A 24,234-nucleotide genomic window follows, 5' to 3' on the forward strand; every position below is an offset into this window, starting at 1 on the left:
GTGTCACTGACCAGACAGATATAGACACTACAGTCCTGTGTGTCACTGACCAGACAGATATAGACACTACAGTCCTGTGTGTCACTGACCAGACAGATATAGACACTACAGTCCTGTGTGTCACTGACCAGACAGATATAGACACTACAGTCCTGTGTGTCACTGACCACACAGATATAGACACTACAGTCCTGTGTGTCACTGACCACACAGATATAGACACTACAGTCCTGTGTGTCACTGACCAGACAGATATAGACACTACAGTCCTGTGTGTCACTGACCAGACAGATATAGACACTACAGTCCTGTGTGTCACTGACCAGACAGATATAGACACTACAGTCCTGTGTGTCACTGACCAGACAGATATAGACACTACAGTCCTGTGTGTCACTGACCAGACAGATATAGACACTACAGTCCTGTGTGTCACTGACCAGACAGATATAGACACTACAGTCCTGTGTGTCACTGACCACACAGATATAGACACTACAGTCCTGTGTGTCACTGACCACACAGATATAGACACTACAGTCCTGTGTGTCACTGACCACACAGATATAGACACTACAGTCCTGTGTGTCACTGACCAGACAGATATAGACACTACAGTCCTGTGTGTCACTGACCACACAGATATAGACACTACAGTCCTGTGTGTCACTGACCACACAGATATAGACACTACAGTCCTGTGTGTCACTGACCACACAGATATAGACACTACAGTCCTGTGTGTCACTGACCAGACAGATATAGACACTACAGTCCTGTGTGTCACTGACCACACAGATATAGACACTACAGTCCTGTGTGTCACTGACCACACAGATATAGACACTACAGTCCTGTGTGTCACTGACCAGACAGATATAGACACTACAGTCCTGTGTGTCACTGACCACACAGATATAGACACTACAGTCCTGTGTGTCACTGACCAGACAGATATAGACACTACAGTCCTGTGTGTCACTGACCAGACAGATATAGACACTACAGTCCTGTGTGTCACTGACCAGACAGATATAGACACTACAGCCCTGTGTGTCACTGACCACACAGATATAGACACTACAGTCCTGTGTGTCACTGACCAGACAGATATACACACTACAGTCCTGTGTGTCACTGACCAGACAGATATAGACACTACAGTCCTGTGTGTCACTGACCAGACAGATATAGACACTACAGTCCTGTGTGTCACTGACCAGACAGATATAGACACTACAGTCCTGTGTGTCACTGACCAGACAGATATACACACTACAGTCCTGTGTGTCACTGACCAGACAGATATAGACACTACAGTCCTGTGTGTCACTGACCAGACAGATATAGACACTACAGTCCTGTGTGTCACTGACCAGACAGATATAGACACTACAGTCCTGTGTGTCACTGACCAGACAGATATAGACACTACAGTCCTGTGTGTCACTGACCAGACAGATATAGACACTACAGTCCTGTGTGTCACTGACCAGACAGATATAGACACTACAGTCCTGTGTGTCACTGACCACACAGATATAGACACTACAGTCCTGTGTGTCACTGACCGACAGATATAGACACTACAGTCCTGTGTGTCACTGACCACACAGATATAGACACTACAGTCCTGTGTGTCACTGACCACACAGATATAGACACTACAGTCCTGTGTGTCACTGACCAGACAGATATAGACACTACAGTCCTGTGTGTCACTGACCACACAGATATAGACACTACAGTCCTGTGTGTCACTGACCAGACAGATATAGACACTACAGTCCTATGTGTCACTGACCAGACAGATATAGACACTACAGTCCTGTGTGACGTCACTGACCAGACAGATATAGACACTACAGTCCTGTGTGTCACTGACCAGACAGATATAGACACTACAGTCCTGTGTGTCACTGACCAGACAGATATAGACACTACAGTCCTGTGTGACGTCTGACCAGACAGATATAGACACTACAGTCCTGTGTGTCACTGACCAGACAGATATAGACACTACAGTCTTATGTGTCACTGACCAGACAGATATAGACACTACAGTCCTGTGTGACGTCTGACCAGACAGATATAGACATTACAGTCCTGTGTGTCACTGACCAGACAGATATAGACACTACAGTCCTGTGTGTCACTGACCAGACAGATATAGACACTACAGTCCTGTGTGTCACTGACCACACAGATATAGACACTACAGTCCTGTGTCACTGACCACACAGATATAGACACTACAGTCCTGTGTGTCACTGACCAGACAGATATAGACACTACAGTCCTGTGTGTCACTGACCAGACAGATATGGACACTACAGTCCTGTGTAACACTGACAAGACAGATATAGACACTACAGTCCTGTGTGTCACTGACCAGACAGATATAGACACTACAGTCCTGTGTGTCACTGACCAGACAGATATAGACACTACAGTCCTGTGTGTCACTGACCAGACAGATATAGACACTACAGTCCTGTGTGTCACTGACCAGACAGATATACACACTACAGCCCTGTGTGTCACTGACCAGACAGATATAGACACTACAGTCCTGTGTGTCACTGACCAGACAGATATAGACACTACAGTCCTGTGTGTCACTGACCAGACAGATATAGACACTACAGTCCTGTGTGACGTCTGACCAGACAGATATAGACACTACAGTCCTGTGTGTCACTGACCAGACAGATATTGACACTACAGTCCTGTGTGTCACTGACCACACAGATATTGACACTACAAAGTGTGTCACTGACCAGACAGATACTATAATGTGTGTCACTGATGTTGCAGATGCTAGACACGTATTAATGTTTGTAAAATTTGATCTATATTTGATAAGTAATTACTTGATATTCTTTGTTGGAGTGCATCCAAATAAGCTTGACAGCGTTATTTTTATCTGCTTATACACATCTCTTGTATGTCTGGAATAATAATGACAGTTAAATGTGAATAAAACCATTTCCAGATTGTTTGGAAGGGTTTCTTTGATCAGAAATTTTCTTTGAGAAGTTAATTTTATCTGGAAATAGAACCATCTGTTGTATGTCTGGAATAATAATGACAGTAAAATATCAGTAAATAGGATTCCCACAGTTTATAGAAGATTTTCTTTAATAAGAAGTATACTTAAATAGGTTAATTTTAACAGCTGATAAAACTGTTTCTTATATGCCTGGAATAACAATGACAGTAAAATGGAAATAAACAGGTTTCTACATTGTATGGCAGAGTTCCGTCAGGGTGGCCTGTTCTGATGTCCATCTTGGGTGGCTGGTTATTATTAAAAGAGGTGGAGTCTGTTTGTCTATCAGCTGACGATAAAATAAATACTGAAGGTGTAATTAGCCATCGTTCAATCAGAACATCGCATCAGATCTTCTTTATGTCTATATATATCTCATCATGAAAACGCATCACAGAAAAAGTCCTTATGGATAACTGTACCGCCATTTCTTATTTTATCCCAGCTGTGATGGCAGTGCCACCTCGCCATTCCAGCACTATCTTGACAATTCCGTTTTGAACTCCTGAACTGACCTTTAATAGTTTGTATAGTTTGGCTGTCAACACAGATCACCAGTAATCAGCGATAGAGTGTATGGTTTGGCTGTCAACACAGATCACCAGTAATCAGCGAGAGAGTGTATGGTTTGGCTGTCAACACAGATCACCAGTAATCAGCGAGAGAGTGTATGGTTTGGCTGTCAACACAGATCACCAGTAATCAGCGAGAGAGTGTATGGTTTGGCTGACAACACAGATCACCAGTAATCAGCGAGAGAGTGTATGGTTTGGCTGTCAACACAGATCACCAGTAATCAGCGAGAGAGTGTATGGTTTGGCTGTCAACACAGATCACCAGTAATCAGCGAGAGAGTGTATGGTTTGGCTGACAACACAGATCACCAGTAATCAGCGAGAGAGTGTATGGTTTGGCTGACAACACAGATCACCAGTAATTAGCGAGATCGATAGATCAATTGTTACCGTTCATCTCTGTTTCAGGAACAATTGAAGGAACAACAAATCAAAGACAGTATGGAGACAGAGATTAAAGAAAAGGACAGACAACTCCAAGAACTGTTGCTTAAACACCAGGAGGTAGGTCAAAGTCAGTGTATACTCTTAGGACCAAGGTTAAAATACCCTAAGGTCAAAGGCTAGTCTGACACCAACAGGACTTTCTTAAACACCAGGAGGTAGGTCAAAGTCATTGTACTTTTAGGACAAAAGTCAAAATATCCTAAGGTGAAAGGCTATTCTGACACCACCAGGACTTTCTTAAACAACAGGAGGTAGGTCAAAGTTCATAAGTACCTATATAGGTCAAGGACCATAGGCCATTTAGTTAAGTACATGACCACTCCAGGAATCACAGATCAAATCTGCACTTTATATACTTTATATACTTTATACTTTGTTTTATACATCATGATGTCATTTTGGAGACATGCCAATAGGGACAGGTTTACCAGTAGCTAGTACATTGGTTAATGTTAACGTTGTGTGTGGTCAGACACCTTACACTTTGAAAGTTTATTTTCAGATGGAAGAAAAACTTTCAAAGTTGAATATGGCTGAAAGTGAAACAAAACAGGAAAATGAAAAACTTCAAAGGGTAAGTATACATACATCAATATGGAAGTGCCCAATATGGTTCTGTTGATGTAGAATAATGAAATCTGATAACTGAGGAAGCAATTCTGTCACCAGAAACCATTCATTAGTCCAAGTGTAGGGCAAATAATCTTACTACTGAAAACCGAGGAGAGACTACAGGCCCAGAATACCTTTTGTTGTTTTACTGTTTTGTAGGAGAAGGAGGACCTCCAGATTCAACTGAGTAAGTCTGAGGACGGACTGGAGGAATCTAAATCCTATATAGACCAGCTCCGTAACCAGTCCAAGGACGAGAAACGAGAAAGGGCGCGGTAGGTCACTTTCCTTGTGTTCACGGTATTATCCTTAGAACAAAATTAAAAAAAAAAAATACATGTAATTGTTAAAATGGTGATGTTCTATAATAATTACATAGTTATGTTTGATAACACAATATCTATCTGAGTACTACTGGCATTCTTGTGCGATTTATTAATCTTTTTTTTTATATCTATTATTTTAGTAGCTTTTTTCTAAATTCATGATTGATAATTTTTGAGTTTCTTGGCTCAGGGATTCTATTTCTCCAGACATGGGATGGGGACCCCATGTTTCAGCCTATTAGTTACTTCGTACTTGTATAATCTTAAAACTGGTTTGTAGAATTGGGCACCGAGTCTGTAATTATAAAACTGGTTTATAGATTTGGTCACTAAGGCTGCAATTATCAAAATATTTTGTAGATTTGGGCTCAGAGGCTGTCACTGTAAAACTGGTTTGTAGATTTGGTCTCCAAGAATGTAATTATAAAGCTGCATGGTTTATAGAATTGCAGGGTACAGAGGCTGTAATTATAAAACTGGTTTATAGATTTGGGCTCCGAGGCTGTAATTATAAAACTGGTTTGTAGATTTGGGCACCGAGGCTGTAATTATAAAACTGGTTTGTAGATTTGGGCTCTGAGACTGTAATTATAAAACTGGTTTATAGATTTGGGCTCCGAGGCTGTAATTATAAAACTTTTTTGTAGATTTGGGCACCGAGGCTGTAATTATAAAACTGGTTTATAGATTTTGGCTCCAAGGCTGTAATTATAAAACTGGTTTGTAGATTTGGGCACCGAGGCTGTAATTATAAAACTGGTTTATAGATTTTGGCTCCGAGGCTGTAATTATAAAACTGGTTTGTAGATTTGGGCACCGAGGCTGTAATTATAAAACTGGTTTATAGATTTTGGCTCCGAGGCTGTAATTATAAAACTGGTTTGTAGATTTGGGCACCGAGGCTGTAATTATAAAACTGGTTTATAGATTTTGGCTCCGAGGCTGTAATTATAAAACTGGTTTGTAGATTTGGGCACCGAGGCTGTAATTATAAAACTGGTTTGTAGATTTAAGGCTCGGAGACTAGTTGTAAAACTGGTTTGTAGATTTGGGCACCGAGGCTGTAATTATAAAACTGGTTTATAGATTTTGGCTCCGAGGCTGTAATTATAAAACTGGTTTGTAGATTTGGGCACCGAGGCTGTAATTATAAAACTGGTTTATAGATTTTGGCTCCGAGGCTGTAATTATAAAACTGGTTTGTAGATTTGGGCACCGAGGCTGTAATCATAAAACTGGTTTATAGACTTTGGCTCCAAGGCTGTAATTATAAAACTGGTTTGTAGATTTGGGCTCTGAGACTGTAGTTGTAAAACTGCATGATGTGTAGATGTTTACTGTATTTGATTCTGTCATCCCGAACTCTAGTAGGGGATGCAACTAAATATTTAAGATTATGCTGCGCTCTCACTCCCTACCATACTTTCAGGGCTGTAGTTAAGCAGTCAGACTTATTTATAAAGAAGTTGTTTTACCTTGATTACAACAAGGAGATTCTGTTACAGGTCAGCTCTGAAAGTGACAGAGGGCATTGCACTGGAGAGAGAGAGCCTTGTTAAACAGCTGGATTCTCTGAGGTAAATTTTCTTGTCTCAATAGACTCATCCTCTAATTTCAATGGCCAGACTGTTTCACTATAGAAATCAATGTAAATTATTTTTATTGATAATATCATAATATCGTAATCGTAAAATTAACACTAAATTTCATGTAATTAATGCTTATTTATTTGTCTTTAAAAATTGAAATTTTGTTTGACACTAAATTTTGATCTGTAGTGCTACTTGATAACAACAGAGACATATATAGAGAGATAAGTAACATCGCTATTTTCCCGTACAAGTGGTGGCTCCCTTTATTCGTGACCACTCAAGCATATCCCTTATCGAGAGCGCTCTGTCCCCTATCAAACACATGCGAGCACAGGTAAATCGGGCTTTGCGCATGTGTGTATCGATGTACTGGAACTTATTCGACATGTTCTGGTTAATCCGCCATTACGTCAGACCAAAACATCGTCATTTTAAATACACACAAAAAGCACATTGTTTTATTTTGGCCACTACAAAAGTTACCACATTAACCATAAACTATCATACTTATGGAATGTGGTCTTGTTTATCATGCACATTGTTGTCATTTATCCGTATTCTCGAAAACCCCATAGGGACTTTTCGAAAATTGGAGATTCCTGCCGATCTTTCCTGCGGTGTGCTTGACTTTCATACTCAAAATGGGTGTGCTTGACTTTCATACTCAAAATACAAACACTTGGACAGCAAATTGTGATATATTTCATATTGATGACACTTCTGCACTTTGATATTAATAAAATTAAAGCACATCATTGGATCTTGGTGATGATTTCAAATAGAAATTATCAATAATTATGTGTCTGGTTTTCAAGTTTTCTCCACTATGGCATCTAGTGAAGACTGAACCGAGCGACCGCAAAGGATTGTGGGAAGGTCAGGGGCCACCATGTAGACATAAGGGCAAATAGAGAGCTGCCAATCTCTCTATATATGTCTCTGATAACAACAAATAAATTTGTAGATATACATACAGTATATAAGTCATTGTATATTTTACAATACAATTAAAACTATTGTACGCACTGTATATTATACAATACAAGCTATTGTATATTATACAATTCAAGTCATTGTATATTATACTATATATGCTATTGTATATTATTATACGATACAAATCCTTTGTATATTATACAATACAAGTCATTGTATATTATACATGTACAATACAAATCCATTGCATATTATAAAATACAACCAATTGCACATTATACAATACAAGCCATTGTTTATTATACAATACAGTCCATTGTATATTATACAATACAAAGCCGTTGAATATTTAACAACATGTTTCTCTCTACAGGGACATTAACCAACAGCTTCGAGATGACAAGGATGAAGCGGAGACAAGGCGGGTACAGACCACTTTGTCACCTTCAGACAGGAGAGCTCGCAAATCCCAGTAATAGATCACAATGCTGGCCCTTACCTACTGATAACACCCAATTACATTGTGATTTGTGTCCAGCCATTAACTATTGTTATCCTCAAAGGCTTTAAGTAGTCATCAGAAAAAAATTAACTTGTTTTTTTTCAAAATTTTGGGTCTGTTATTCATGAATTATTTAGCTTTTCAAAGAAATATTATCAAGCTTTGTGTATAACTGGCACTGTAAACATGCAATCTATTGTATTGGCAGATTTAATACCACACTTAAACACGTTAATCATACACAGGGACAATTTATTAACTTCATTTTACTGGGTACTAATTGAAGTGTTTTATTTTCTAAGGAAAATGTTTTCACATTATACTGTTTCTTGTCTTCCGTGTGTTATTTAAAACCCAAACATATGTATAGTTTTAACAATGATCCCACATTTTACAAAAAAAATAAATAAAGTGAAAAAAAAAAATAAAAAATTAGAGATAATTGTTGATCATTAAAGCATTCATGGAATACCCACTACCATGTAATGTCTCATAACTAGTCCATTTATATCATTATACTCTTTAATATCTTGCAGTTGATAATTTTAGGATCTCATAAAAGTAATGAGACTATACAAATCTGCATTATTATTCATCTGAGGACAAGAAACACATAAAGATTAAATAAAATGTTGTCAGATCTTTAAAGGAAATGAAACAGAACACTGAGCTGAAAACTTAGAAAGCTTGATTAACATCTAGGACACAGATGTATCTAACTAACACAGTATCTAGGTGGTATATACATCAGCTTAGCATCCTACACTTCTCACGTTTGTAGCGGTAACTGACTACATCGTTAACCCTGAAGAACCTCTATTATAAACCTGGATATTCTTTACTTTGGTTGCACAAACTTACTGTCTACCAATATTGGCTAGTATTGATATTTCACACATTTTGTAATCTTTCTATAATTCGACTACATTTAATACACTATTTCTTAATGAAGTGTCTGTGGTGTTTCCTCTCTAAAAGTGAATTAACCAATCATTAGGTTCTCATTACACTAACACTAAACAGTGTTTCCATGGCGACACAACATTTCCTGGAGGATTTTATGGCCTACAATCTGTTCTTATCAAGGGCAGGCTGTTCATGATAAAAAAGAAATTATGAGAGTTATTTATCAAATTTCATTTTGTTAAGTTCAATTGATTCAAGTGATTTCTTTCAAAGAAAATACTTGTTTATTCAATATGTTGAATTGAAAATGTTTGATTTCTGGAAGTGTTGGTATTTTCTGTAACTTGACTGACGATATTGTGTGTTTGTATTTTGACCAATCCTAAACCAGGAGGATCTAAACGGTTCCTCTATGAGTGACGACCTCCATCAGGTATTTCTGATCCCCTCTGTCCCTACCCACTCGTCTCCTGTCTGAACTGACTTAGTTGGGATATCTATGGTTCTTTGTTAAGAAGTTTTGCATGCTTGTTTTATTTTGTTGTATACCCATATTTACAGCCAAGCTTCTTGCACATGCAGAAATTGTACTCCAAACCCGACCGATATAAATATCTACTGGTATTCCCGTGTTATCAGGTATTACTGAATCTATACATTCCAGACCAGTAGCCTCTGACCATTGTAAAGGGTTTATGTGTTTTGATTTTTTCGAGAATAGAAAATAAATTACAATGTCTGATACCTTGAAAATGGTGCTGACAGAGGAAATAGTGGTTATAACAAAGTCCTAATGATTTCAATAGAGATGTGCTTTCTTGCTTGGAAACTTTTTCTTAAAACAGGGAATATTTTAGATAGTGTAAAGATTAAGTTTTTCGATAGATATGTGGAGGGGGCTTGGCTGTTGTCACATGTTACTTGTTGTTAGAACAATAGACTGTATTGATTAATAATTACAATTGATTTATACCTATCTACATACCTAAAACTAAGGATTTATACATATCTACAGACCTAAAACTAAGGATTTATACATATCTACAGACCTAAAACTAAGGATTTAGGTAAAAGTTACTTATCAACATGCCTTACTAGGTATGGGTTAATACTATATAACTTATTCTCCTGAAATTTCAATTATTATCAATTGTTCAAATGCATAGAGGTATCAAAAAGATGTATATAATTCAAATTCAAACTCTGTCATTAATCTATCATAATATCTTCTTATAAAATTTCAAAGTAATAGATTTTCCGTAGATAACTAACGAAACTCTGTAATTGTGTAAGATTACAAATTATCAGGTTGTTAGCTCATCTGGTCCAAAGGACCAAGGTGAGCTTATGTGCCATACCGTGGTGTCCGTCATCTGTCGTCCGTCCGTCAACAATTGACTTCTTTTTCATAACCGCTGATTGGAATCAAACAAAATTTGACTGGTAGCATCGTTATGGGGCAGAGATTCAAAAAGGGGTATTTGACTAGATTGATATAAACAACTTCATCTCTGAAACTAAGCCATATGATAGATATTGCTCATATTTGAATGGTAGCATCCCTTTGGGGTAGGCATTCAAAATTGTACAAATGAAGTGGCTGACCCCCAGGGAGCTGAGGGCTGGTCCAAAAGGGGTCAATTCAGCTAAATTGATATAAATGACTTCTTCTCTGAAACTAAGCAATAGATATCGCTCATACATTGTATTTGACTGGTAGCATCCGTTTGGGGAAGGAATTCACAATTGTAAAGATGGTGCGGCTGGGGTCTTTCCTAGGGAGTCCGGAATTTGTTTGTGGGTTTCCTCTTGACCATATAACCATATACATATATAGCATTGTTTGACATCAACAAATAAAGCTATTAACAAATTGGCATGAACATATTTTGACTTTTGGTCAAATCCAACCAGTGGAGCGATACAGGCCCTCTGGGCCTCTTGTTTTTGTTAACCTTAAAAAATTGTCTATAATGTTGGTAAGGACAGTGTTATAAAGCTGATAGCACCAGAATTGCATGCTTCCAGCTATTTCAGGTTATGTTTATTTGCAATCTAAGCAAAACTAGGTCATGTACTTCCCTACTTCACATTTTTCTGTGTCAATTGTTTGACCTTCACAGCATACCAAGAGACGCTGTCAGATTTTTGATGAACCAATTTAACACAATCTTTTTCTTTCTCTTAAAATGTTATACATGGCTAAGTACATGGTTTAGTTTAGATTAGATCAAGTGCTAAATTTAACCTTTGTTTTGCATTCATTGTTACAGATTAAACCTTTGTTTTGCATTCATTGTTACAGATTAAACCTTTGTTTTAGTTTATCTTGCCTGGTATTATTCCAATATTTTGTTAGTTATAGACTAAAACACCTCAAGACATTCCTGGAATAGGTGTTTATTATATGAAGTAGTATTCCAGGAATAGGTGTTGTTATGAAGTAGTATTCCAGGCATAGGTGTTGTTTATCATATGAAGTAGTATTCCTAAAATAGGTGTTGTTTATCATATGAAGTAATATTCCAGGCATAGGTGTTGTTTATCATTTGAAGTAGTACTACTGGAATAGGTGTTGTTTATTATATGAAGTGGTATTCCTAAAATAGGTGTTGTTTATCATTTGAAGTAGTATTCCTAAAATAGGTGTTGTTTATCATATGAAGTAGTTCTACTGGAATAGGTGTTGTTTATCATATGAAGTAGTATTCATAGAATAGGTGTTGTTTATCATAGTAAGTAGTACTACTGGAATAGGTGTTGTTTATCATAGTAAGTAGTACTACTGGAATATATAGGTGTTGTTTATCATATGAAGTAGTACTACTGGAATATATAGGTGTTGTTTATCATATGAAGTAGTACTACTGGAATATAAAGGTGTTGTTTATCATATGAAGTAGTACTGCTGGAATAGGTGTTGTTTATCATATGAAGTAGTACTACTGGAATATATAGGTGTTGTTTATCATATGAAGTAGTACTACTGGAATATATAGGTGTTGTTTATAATATGAAGTAGTACTACTGGAATAGGTGTTGTTTGTCATATGAAGTAGTACTACTGGGATAGATGTTGTTTATCATATGAAGTAGTATTCATAGAATAGGTGTTGTTTATCATATGAAGTAGTACTACTGGAATAGGTGTTGTTTATCATATGAAGTAGTATTCCTAGAATAGGTGTTGTTTATCATATGAAGTAGTACTACTGGAATAGGTGTTGTTTGTCATGTGAAGTGGTACTCATGGAGTAGGTGTTGTTTATCATATAAAGTAGTATTCCTAGAAAAGGTATTGGCTATCATATGAAGTAGTATTTAAGGAATAGGTGTTGTTTATCATATGAAGTGGTACTCCTGGAGTAGGTGTTGTTTATCATATGAATTAGTATTCCTGGAATAGGTGTTGTTTATCATATGTAGTATAGATTTGAATGGGTTGCTTAATGTAAACACTTAATCCACAGCTTCAAGATGCAAATCTGAGGTGAAAATGTCTGCAATAGTTAAATATGGTCATTAAATCTGAGAATTCAAATGTATTGACAGTTATAAATAACAATTAAATTTATAGTAGAATATACCATATTCATCTTGAAATAAGCCCATACAGGTCTGACTCAACAGAACACAGTTGGGAGTGGGCTTATTACAGGACAATGTTCTGTATCTTTATTGAACTGCAATAGATGTTTGGTTTGACCAATTAAAAAAATACTACTAGTACAGTACTACATTGGCTTATTGATGGATAAATATGGTAGATTTATGTAGTCACAAAGAAACAGTATATAACGTTCCGCGTCTTTACCACAACAGATAATCTAGATAGCATTTCATCAATTTCTTTATCGATCTGATTATTAAGTCCTGTTTGTGTTCCAAAGGCAAATGTAGTAGTTTAGTGATAGTATAAAGAATTCTTCAGCATTAGTTGAGGATAGCCACCACACATGTAGAAAGTTACACTAGTCTTACATCACATGTTGTGTTTCATGCAGATTCTTGAAACAGAAGCAGGATCAAAGCCGCCAGCGTCCCGGCGCCGGGACCAACTTTCCAAACAGGGCTCCATCCTCGGCAATTACTTCCCCAGCAGCAGGTGAGATGGCCCAGATTAGAGAACTACTTTAGTCCCCTAATTAAGAAACCAAGGGGGCTATAGGGTTCCCCTCTGTCTTTCTTGTACATATATGTACATTGTATATACATAGCACTAAAGTTTGTCAGAAATTTAGTGGCTTTACTTTGTTCCCAGAGGGATTTTGATCAAACTTGACACAATAATAAAGGACCATCGTATCTCTGACAACTTAAAGTTTTAAGGTTTTTTTGGTCATGGTCAAGGTAACTGTAACTATTAGCTTTCGGGGTGGGCAATGTATGCCCACATTGTGTAGGGGGATAGAAGTTACTGTGAGGGTAATGTTATATTGTATATGGTCAGTCTTACTGTACTTTTTCACAGTTGTATATTATTATGTATATTAATCGTTATATAGGATAATTTTAGGGCAAGAGTTTTGCTACTTTGCCAGCCTCGTTGATACTATGTTTTCGTTTTAGGGGGCCACCATTTGGGGAGTCGGTATCTGAGGACACACCAGATGTAGAGGAGGACGACGATATAGAAGTTGACGATGACCATGATGGTCAGATTTTAAGTAGTAATCGTAGTGAATTATCAGACTTAGTAGAATCTAGAAATTTGTCTTATCATCAAAATGGTCAAAATAGTGAATCACAAAAGGTAATTGGTAACCAAGGCAACACAAGTGACTGAGGGCGACACAGACGAGAATGACATGTCGACAGGAAGGAGTCGTAAAGTACGCAAACCCAAACGGAGGCTGCTCCCTGAAATGACAGCAGGCCAGCCAGGAGCAGACGACAGGTATGTCATTTTTCAGGATAGGTGATGGGGCATTTTGGAAGTGTTGGAGAATACCTGGGGTGAGGGAGAGCCACCTTGATCTGAAATTATATTGTGTTCTTTGATTGAGTAAGGAAAACGACTTACAAAATTTTATCAGGTGTTAATGATAAACATTTTCTTTGTGCTCTAATTGCTGGGTAAAAATTACAATAGATACAATAATTTCACAAACCCTCACAAAAATGAAGGGAAAGAAAACAACTATTGGATCATCAATATAATTATATCAGATGAAGGTTGTGGACTTAACTGGAATCAGAGTGGACATCTTACATGAATGTCCATGTCATACTGAACTTATTAAACGAGTTCAATAATTTGATATGACATCACAGTCAATTATTTAATGAGTTAAATAAACTCAGTATGGTATTGGCTCTCACGTAAGATACTATTTATCACATAACTCATGTTTGAGGGAAAATAAAGGAAAACTCTCAAATCTATTTACCTATGAGACTGGCTGATTAAAGAACAAAGTTTCTATCACGAAACAATGGTGTGTGATATATTGGTCTCACTACACATGTCTTATCATACTGACATATTACCCGATGACAGAACATGTCAGTTATGTGATAACTTAACTTGCTGCATGATTGTTTGGTTAATGGTAGTTAGTAATAATTAACTGTTTAACAATGAGATAATAGTTGAGGTTTTTTAGCCAAAATTTCTGTTGAACCTGCATATCTTGTAAATCCAAATACAAACAATAGAAACCAGTAAATATTAGAAACATATATATTTAGAATTTAACCTGAATAAATAATGATAATAATCTTTGTTCTGGATAACAATTTAACGTGTAGTGTTACCTTGTCAGCCAACTTTGACTAATGCAAACATGGGAAATGTGGATATCATAGGAAACCGGGATTCTTGTGTAACATGGATATCTGGGGAACTCTGAATATCTGGATATCTGGATATCTTAAAAAATATTGGAAAATTTAGACATCGATCTTGAGAAAATTATGGATAAGACATTTTGAGGACCGTATAGATTACCGGAGTGACTTTGATTTAATTATTGAACAGAACTTACTATTTTGGGATAATCGGAAATAGGCATATGAATATATTTATGATGTTTTAATATTTTTAAACTTTTCTTAATTTGTTAATTTATATTGAATTGGAAAATGAAGAGTAGGATATTCTTTTATGTTAAAACTCATTTTGCGGCAGGGTACCTTTAATAATGAAATCATATACAAATAGAAATTTAACCTTGACTTTTCAAAGTAACACTTAATAATGTGATCAAAGATACTACATCACCGTCAGTGTACGTTTACACTGCTCATCACAAAACAAGTATAAAAGATCACCACGGTACAGAAAAAAAAATACTTGTATGTTTAATGTATTTCATTGTTAAATCTAAGAAATAAAAAAACTAATTACCGAATTCTAAAAATAATTACCTATTGGTCAGAAATACTAGACAGACAGAACATAATAGATTTAAGATGGAAGTAATTATTTATTAACTGAAAATCTGAAAGGCTAACGAAGCTGAACGTTTTGGAGATATGTTAAAACGTTATACAGATCGCAATCAAAACTCCCTGAATGTTACTAACATCATTAACAAAATGTCCTTGTTGTTTCTAACACCTTACTGTTTCTCTCCTAGCTTACCCAGATCTAACATAGATAGTACTTCTGAAGTGGAAAAGTCCGCCAGAGATCAGGAAACTGAACAAAAACTACAGGTAGAATTAAAGGAGCATTTTATTGAAAAAACTGAGGAGCTTATGGTGATGAAACCAAAGGTGACATTGGTTAGAAAAATAATCCAGGAAAAACCCAAGGAGTTGGAGACAAAAGGAAAATCTGACCAATTAGCAGCAGAACAGGGAAAAACTAAGCAAACACTGGGGGCGGAATCAAAGGAGAAATTTGTTGAAAAAACTGAGGAACTTATAGAGGTGAAACAAAGGGTGACATTGGAAAGGAAACCAATGGATAAATCTGGAAATGGGTTGGTCAAGGCGAAAGAAATAACTGATAAAAAATCTGAGGGAACTGTATTGACAACTGTTGAAGCTAATGAGAATGTGTCTCGAACTGTGACACGTGTCGTGGAGAAGTCTCACGAACAAGGAGTGACACGTGTCTTGATGAAGTCTCAGGAACAGGGAGATTTACAGAATGCATCTCAAACTGTGACACGTGTCTTGATGAAGTCTCAGGAACAGGGAGATTCACAGAATGTGTCTCAAACTGTGACAAATGTCTTGGAGAAGTCTCAGGAACAAGGAGATTTACAGAATGCATCTCAAACTGTGACACGTGTCATGATGAAGTCTCAGGAACAGGGAGACTCACAGAATGTACCCCAAACTGTGACAAATGTCTTGGTGAAGACTCAGGAACAGGGAGATTCACAGAATGTACCCCAAACTGTGACACGTGTCTTGATGAAGTCCCAGGAACAGGGAGATTTACAGAATGTACCTCAAACGGTGACACGTGTCTTGATGAAGTCCCAGGAACAGGGAGATTCACAGAATGCATCTCAAACTGTGACAAATGTCCTGGAGAAGACTCAGGAACAGGGAGATTCACAGAATGTATCTCAAACTGTGACACGTGTCTTGATGAAGTCTCAGGAACAGGGAGTGACACGTGTCGTGGTGAAGTCCCAGGAACAGGGAGATTTACAGAATGTACCCCAAACTGTGACACATGTCTTGATGAAGTCTCAGGAACAGGGAGATTCACAGAATGTATCTCAGAAAGTTCAAGGAAGTGTGGAAAAGGAGAAATATGGGAAAGAATCAGAAACTTTAGACAAAGAAATATTGGTGTTATATTCAAAAGAGAAGGAGAATGAAGGAGAAAAGGAAAAAGAGGATGTGGAAATTGATACAACTGTGGAGCTCAACTACAAGGACTCGGTCATAGATGATCAAGTGGACATCAATGATCTGGTCAAACAAAGCATCCACATGGTAGATCAAGTAAATAATGGAGCAACAGAGGCAGGCTTGATAAGCAATGATTTAAAACCTGAAGAGATTGGCAGTAACGAAAAGAAGGTTGAGCTTCAGGAATCAAAAGTGACCAATCAGACCTTGAATGCTCAAAATGAAACCGTTATTGTTTCAATGAATCAAACTTCAAAAGAAACAAAAGACACAGCAACAACTCAGCTGACAATTGCTGAAGTTATGCAGTCAGCAGCACCCGTTCCCGTGGATGTGCAGACAGCTACACATGTTACTGAGGTTCTACAAACAACAGCTCCCGTTACTGAGGTTCTACAAACAACCGCTCCCGTTACCGAGGTTCTACAAACAAGAGCTCCCGTTACCGAGGTTCTACAAACAACAGCTCCTGTTACTGAGGTTCTGCAAACAACGGCTTCCGTTACTGAGGTTCCACAGACAACAGCTTCCGTTACTGAGGTTCCACAGACAACAGCTTCCGTTACTGAGGTTCCACAGACAACAGCTTCCGTTACTGAGGTTCCACAGACAACAGCTTCCGTTACTGAGGTTCCACAGACAACAGCTTCCGTTACTGAGGTTCTAAAAACAACAGCTCCCGTAACTGAGGTTCTACAAACAACAGCTCCCATTACTGAGGTTCTACAGACAACAGCTCCCATTACTGAGGTTTTACAAACAACAGCTTCTGTAACTGAGGTTCTACAAACAAAGGCTCCCGTTACCGAGGTTCTACAAACAACAGCTCCCGTAACTGAGGTTCTACAAACAACAGCTCCCGTTACTGAGGTTCTACAAACAACTGCTCCCGTAACTGAGGTTCTACAAACAACAGCTCCCGTAACTGAGGTTCTACAAACAACAGCTTCTGTGACTGAGGTTCTACAAACAACAGCTCCCGTAACTGAGGTTCTACAAACAACAGCTCCCGTTACTGAGGTTCTACAGACAACAGCTTCTGTGACTGAGGTTCTACAAACAACAGCTCCCGTAACTGAGGTTCTACAAACAACAGCTCCCGTTACTGAGGTTTTACAACCATCAGCTCCCGTAACTGAGGTTCTCCAAACAACAGCTCCCGTTACTAAGGTTCTACAAACAACAGCTTCCGTTACTGAGGTTCTACAAACAACAGCTCCCATTACTGAGGTTCTACAGACAACAGCTCCTGTAACTGAGGTTCTACAAAGAACAGCTCCCGTAACTGAGGTTCTGCAAACAACAGCTGCCGTAACTGAGGTTCTACAAACAACAGCTCCCATTACTGAGGTTCTACAAACAGCTCCCGTTACTGAGGTTCAACAGACAACAGTTTCCGTTACTGAGGTCCAAAAAACAACAGCTTCCGTTACTAAGGTTCTACCAACAACAGCTCCAGTTACTGAGGTTCTACAAACAACAGCTCCCGTTACCGAGGTTCTACAAACAACAGCTCCCGTTACTGAGGTTCTACAAACAACAGCTTCCGTTACTGAGGTTCTACAGACAACAGCTTCTGTGACTGAGGTTCTACAGACAACAGCTCCAGTTACTGAGGTTCTACAAACAACAGCTTCCGTTACCGAGGTTGTACAAACAACAGCTCCCGTTACCGAGGTTCTACAAACAACAGCTCCCGTTACTGAGGCTCTACAAACAACAGCTTCCGTTACTGAGGTTCTACAAACAACAGCTCCTGTTACTGAGGTTCTAAAAACAACAGCTCCAGTTACTGAGGTTCTAAAAACAACAGCTCCAGTTACTGAGGTTCCACAGACAACAGCTTCCGTTACTGAGGTTGTACAAACAACAGCTCCCGTTACCGAGGTTCTACAGACAACAGCTCCAGTTACTGAGGTTCCACAGACAACAGCTTCCGTTACTGAGGTTGTACAAACAACAGCTCCCGTTACCGAGGTTCTACAGACAACAGCTTCCGTTACTGAGGTTCCACAGACAACAGCTTCCGTTACTGAGGTTGTACAAACAACAGCTCCCGTTACCGAGGTTCTACAGACAACAGCTCCAGTTACTGAGGTTCCACAGACAACAGCTCCCGTTACTGAGGTTGTACAAACAACAGCTCCCGTTACCGAGGTTCTAAAAACAACAGCCGTAACTGAGGTTGTACAAACAACAGCTCCCGTAACTGAGGTTCTACAAACAACAGCTCCCGTAACTGAGGTTCTACAAACAACAGCTCCTGTTACTGAGGTTCTAAAAACAACAGCTCCCGTTACCGAGGTTCTACAAACAACAGCTTCTTTGACTGAGGTTCTACAAACAACAGCTCCCGTAACTGAGGTTCTACAAACAACAGCTCCCATAACTGAGGTTCTACATACAACAGCTCCCGTTACTGATGTTCTACAAACATCAGCTCCCGTAACTGAGGTTCTGCAAACAACAGCTCCCGTTACTGAGGTTTTACAAACAACAGCTTCCGTTACTGAGGGTCTACAAACAAGAGCTCCCGTTACCGAGGTTCTTCAAACAACAGCTCCTGTTACCGATGTTCTACAAACAGTAGCTCCCGTTACTGAGGTTCTACAGACAACAGCTCCCGTTACTGAGGTTTTACAAACAGCAGTTTCCGTTACTGAGGTTCTACAAACAACAGCTTCCGTTTCTGAGGTTCTACAAACAACAGCTTCCGTTACTGAGGTTCTACAGACAACAGCTCCCGTTACTGAGGTTCTACAAACAACAGCTCTTGTAACTGAAGTTTCACAAACAGGAGCTTCCGTTACTGATGGTGTACAGACAACAGCTCCCGTTACTAAGGTTTTACAAACAACAGTTCCCATAACTGAGGTTCTACAAACAACAGATCCCGTTACCGAGGTTCTACAAATAACAGCTCCCGTAACTGATGTTCAACAAACAACAGCTCCCGTTACTGAGGTTGAACAAACAACCGCTCCCGTAACTGAGGTTCTTCAAACAACAGATCCCGTTACTGAGGTTCTAAAGACAACAGCTCCCGTTACTGAGGTTCTACAAACAACAGCTCCCGTTACTGAGGTTCTACAGACAACAGCTGCCATAACTGAGGTTCTACAAACAACAGCTCCCATTACTGAGGTTCTACAGACAACAGCTTCCGTAACTGATGTTCAACAAACAACAGCTCCCGTAACTGAGGTTCTACAAACAACAGCTCCCGTTACTGAGGTTCTACAGACAACAGCTCCCGTAACTGAGGTTCTACAAACAACAGTTCCCGTTACCGAAGTTCTGCAAACAACAGCTCCCATTACTGAGGTTCTACAAACAACAGCTGTCGTTACTGAGGCTCTACAAACAACAGCTCCTGTTATCGAGGTTCTACAAACAACAGCTCCCGTAACTGAGGTTCTACAAACAACAGCTCCCGTTACTGAGGTTCTACAGACAACAGCTCCCGTAACTGAGGTTCTACAAACAACAGTTCCCGTTACCGAAGTTCTGCAAACAACAGCTCCCATTACTGAGGTTCTACAAACAACAGCTGTCGTTACTGAGGCTCTACAAACAACAGTACATGTTGCCAAGGATCTGCAAACAGCAGCACTTGTTGCTGAGAATCTGCAGACAGCAGCACCAATTGTTTCGGATATTAAAACAACAGCACCTGTTGCTGAAGATTTGCAGAAAGCAACACCCGTTACTGAGGACCTGCAGACAGCTGCATCTGCTGCTGTAGATCTAAAAACGACAGCACCCATTCCTGAAGATCAGCAAACAGTAGCACCTGTTCCTATTGATATGCAGACCGCAGCAAACATTACTGTTGATCTGCAGACAGCAGCATCCTTTGCTGAAAATTTACAAACATCAGTAATCGTTACCAAGGATCTGCAGACAGCAGCCACCATTGCTGAGGATCTACAAACAAGAGTGCTCATTGCTGAAGATCTGCAGACAGTAACACCTGTTGTTGAGGATCTTCAGATAGCAGCACCCGTCGTTGAGGATCTACAGACAACAGCATCTGTTGAGAATCTACAGACAACAGCACTTGTCGTTGAGGATCTACAGACAACAGCACTTGTCGTTGAGGATCTACAGGCAACAGCATCTGTTGTTGAGAATCTACAGACAACAGCACTTGTCGTTGAGAATCTACAGACAACAGCACTTGTCGTTGAGAATCTACGGACAACAGCATCTGTTGAGAATCTACAGACAACAGCACCCGTCGTTGGGAATCTACAGACAACAGCACTTGTCGTTGAGGATCTACAGGCAACAGCATCTGTTGTTGAGAATCTACAGACAACAGCACTTGTCGTTGAGGATCTACAGACAACAGCATCTGTTGTTGAGAATCTACAGACAACAGCACCTGTTGTTGAGAATCTACAGACAACAGCACCTGTTGTTGAGGATCTACAGACAACAGCACCCATTGTTGAGAATCTACAGACAACAGCACCTGTTGTTGAGAATCTACAAACAACAGCAACTGTCGTTGAGGATCTACAGACAACAGCACTTGTTGCTGAGGATCTGCAAATAACAACACCTGTTGTTGAGGATCTACAGATAGCATCACCTGTTGCTGAGGATCTACAGATAGCAGCACCTGTTGCTGAGGATCTACAGATAGCAGCACCTGTTGCTGAGGATCTACAGATAGCAGCACCTGTTGCTGAGGATCTACAGATAGCAGCACCTGTCGTTGAGGACCTTCAGACAGCGGCACCCATTGTTGAGGATTTGCAGATAGCAGCACCCGTGGTTGAGTATCTCCAAGCAACAGCACCTGTTGTTGAAGATCTACAGACAGCAGGTGCTGATAAGGATGTAGTGGTGGAAAGTGATTCAAGTATCAGAGCTACTACAGAAATTGATACATCAGAAACTGTTCATGGTGACATATTATGTTATCCAGATGTCAAAGGTACAGGGAAGGATTTACCAGATGTCAGTGAGCAGACCAAGTTGATCATGGGCAGGGACACAGAAGTTTTGTCAGAAATTATCACAGACGAGGTGGTCCAGGGGGGAGGTACAGACATATTATCAGACGTCGGTGAACAAGACCAGACTACCCCGGGTAGTGCAGACAAAGGTAAAACTAATGGGGATAAGAATGTAACAAAGTCCACAGATGAAGGAATTTCCATAGACATTTCCATCAAAGACCAACAAGGAAAGACTGAAGTGGCTTCATCTAAAAGAAAGCCAGATAACAGTTCTGATGTTCCAGGTACTGATGAGGAAGATGATACGTTTTCTACAACAATGATCATCTACACCAACAAATTTGAGGGTTGTGATGAGCAGACTAGGATGGAAGAGACACGAGAAGCCTTAGAGAGTACAGTCTTGTCTTACCCAGAGCCAAAGTACTACAGCTTCATGCCACACAGCAAATCAAAGCCTCTATATGGCACGCTTACAACGTCTGGACTGCAGGGCCGTACACCTACAGGCCAGGACCTGTCATCAGAGTCTATGTTCAGATCTCCTCGGCTGACAGCCAAAGCAGGAGAGTTTGATGGGAGTCTCTCATCCCGTGTCGACTCTATACCCGACGAATCCCATGGTAAGATTGTGGACAGAAGAGGAAACAAGTCTGTCCATTTCCAGGATAGTGATGGCACTATCTACACACCACCACACACTGTAACCTCTCACAGTAGTGTCGAGGAATCAAACGTCAGCACAGAATCGGGAGTTCAGAGTCTAAATCAGAAGCTACATTTGGTTAAACAAGGCCTTGAAGAACAAAATGAAGCAGATGCTATTACAACACAAATTTCTGAAACAAGAGTTGAAACTATGAGTGAAGAAAAACCAGGTGTTACTCAAAAAAAGAAAAAGAAATCCATTCTCTCGAGTCTGTCTTATATTTTACCCAGTGTCCCCTTTGCCCGTGGAATCAATGTGGATACATGGGAGGGAGAAGAGGTCACATTTCGCGGTGAGCTGGGTGACATCGTTGACGATGGCGATGAGGCGGCCGATTCTGGAACACGATCAAAAGAGCAAGTAGCATTTTGCTCCTTGACAAGTGTACGCATGTCAATGCTTTGTAACTGGCTGTGTATAAGGCCTGGTGCAGCCTGTATAATCAGACACTATCACTCGGACATTTGTCTCGTATATGTGGCTATTTTACACGTGTATATTTACTGTCTGTGGGAGGTCATCCTGAATGTGATAAATCATCTTATTGCACTTTAATACAATCTTTGTCCTCTTTGCATGAAATCTCATCAGAACATGGAATGGACAATTCAGTTTGACAGAGATGAATGCAAAATAGGACATGTACTATATTAGAAGGTACTGTCTTGGTGACCAAGTAGATACGAATGATGTACCACTAAACAGGTCAACCCTAACAGAATACATTTATATAATCTGTAGTAACTATGGTGATGGATGGTGGTGGTATGGTTTTCTAAATGTATACAATCACATTACTGTAGGTGGTTCAGGAGATTGGGACGTCAGTCAGCATGGCTTGTCACCACGCTAGGTGAAGGTGAGAGATGCTTCTGTCTATACTACAACTGTAGATTTACCTTCTTATCAATATATACTCTACTAACCACTAATACTGTAACATGCTACTATATATATAATTACTAGTCGTATACAACAAATCAGCAATAGAATTATTTAACAATTAATGGCAGAGTGTAGAATTCATTAGGTAATTTTGGATTGCTGTATCAATAATGTTCACTGTTACACAGTTCTAAAGGATGAACTCTTTTTAACTGCGCGAATTCATTTGTTTGAGCTATTTCTTGTATGCAGTAATATAACAAAATCCAGACTGTTTAAACCCTGTCGGACACTAATGGAAGGAAACGTACATTTGACTAAGTACTGTGGTTTTAATTATTCTGACCTTAACCTAAGAATTGACCATAACCTGGACTGTATATGATTTGTAGGAGCCCCGACCAGGACGTGACCAATGGTCCACGAGGACAGCCTGTCGGTGCTGTGGAATCTGATGGAGAGGTATGAAACTAAGGGGAGACAACTGACTACATATACCGTCACAGAAAACTGATCAATTTATGTTTTATAATCAAGGATTTGTGATATTTTTTGAAAAAATGCAATTCAATTAATTTTGAAATATTTATTAATCACAAAAATTAGTATAGCATTTCTGAATCAGGTCTACATATACGTGAAATTACTTCTGTTGTCAGTTATAACGCTATGTTGACAAGCTTTTAGACCAAGTGTTATTTTGAAAAAAATCTGAGAAATTTAATAAACTTTGAAACTATCAATCATGAAAATCAGTTTGATATTTCCTGATAGTTTTGTTTTACCCTTAGTAAGATAGATATTTTCCTTGGAACAATAAAATTATGATAAAATGTATATTGCCTCAATTGAATCCCTATAGCTACCCATTGATTGTGGGGAGAACAAATTACAATATTAACTC

At 39.1% G+C, this 24,234-nt stretch overlaps 1 protein-coding gene across 1 annotated transcript in view; it reads left to right on the forward strand.

The window, feature by feature from the left end:
* LOC117335914 (mucin-17-like) overlaps positions 1-24,234 on the forward strand; it is a 99,196-nt gene that overhangs the window by 68,756 nt on the left and 6,206 nt on the right. The window contains 11 exon segments of the mRNA XM_033896195.1: positions 4,036-4,131; positions 4,577-4,648; positions 4,846-4,961; positions 6,518-6,589; positions 7,914-7,965; positions 9,340-9,420; positions 12,911-13,053; positions 13,518-13,734; positions 13,736-13,845; positions 15,530-22,801; positions 23,723-23,792. Of these exon segments, the coding sequence (XP_033752086.1) occupies positions 4,036-4,131; positions 4,577-4,648; positions 4,846-4,961; positions 6,518-6,589; positions 7,914-7,965; positions 9,340-9,420; positions 12,911-13,053; positions 13,518-13,734; positions 13,736-13,845; positions 15,530-22,801; positions 23,723-23,792 (8,301 nt within the window).

This window comes from Pecten maximus, chromosome 10 (assembly GCF_902652985.1).
Source record: "Pecten maximus chromosome 10, xPecMax1.1, whole genome shotgun sequence".
Lineage (NCBI taxonomy): Eukaryota > Metazoa > Mollusca > Bivalvia > Pectinida > Pectinidae > Pecten > Pecten maximus.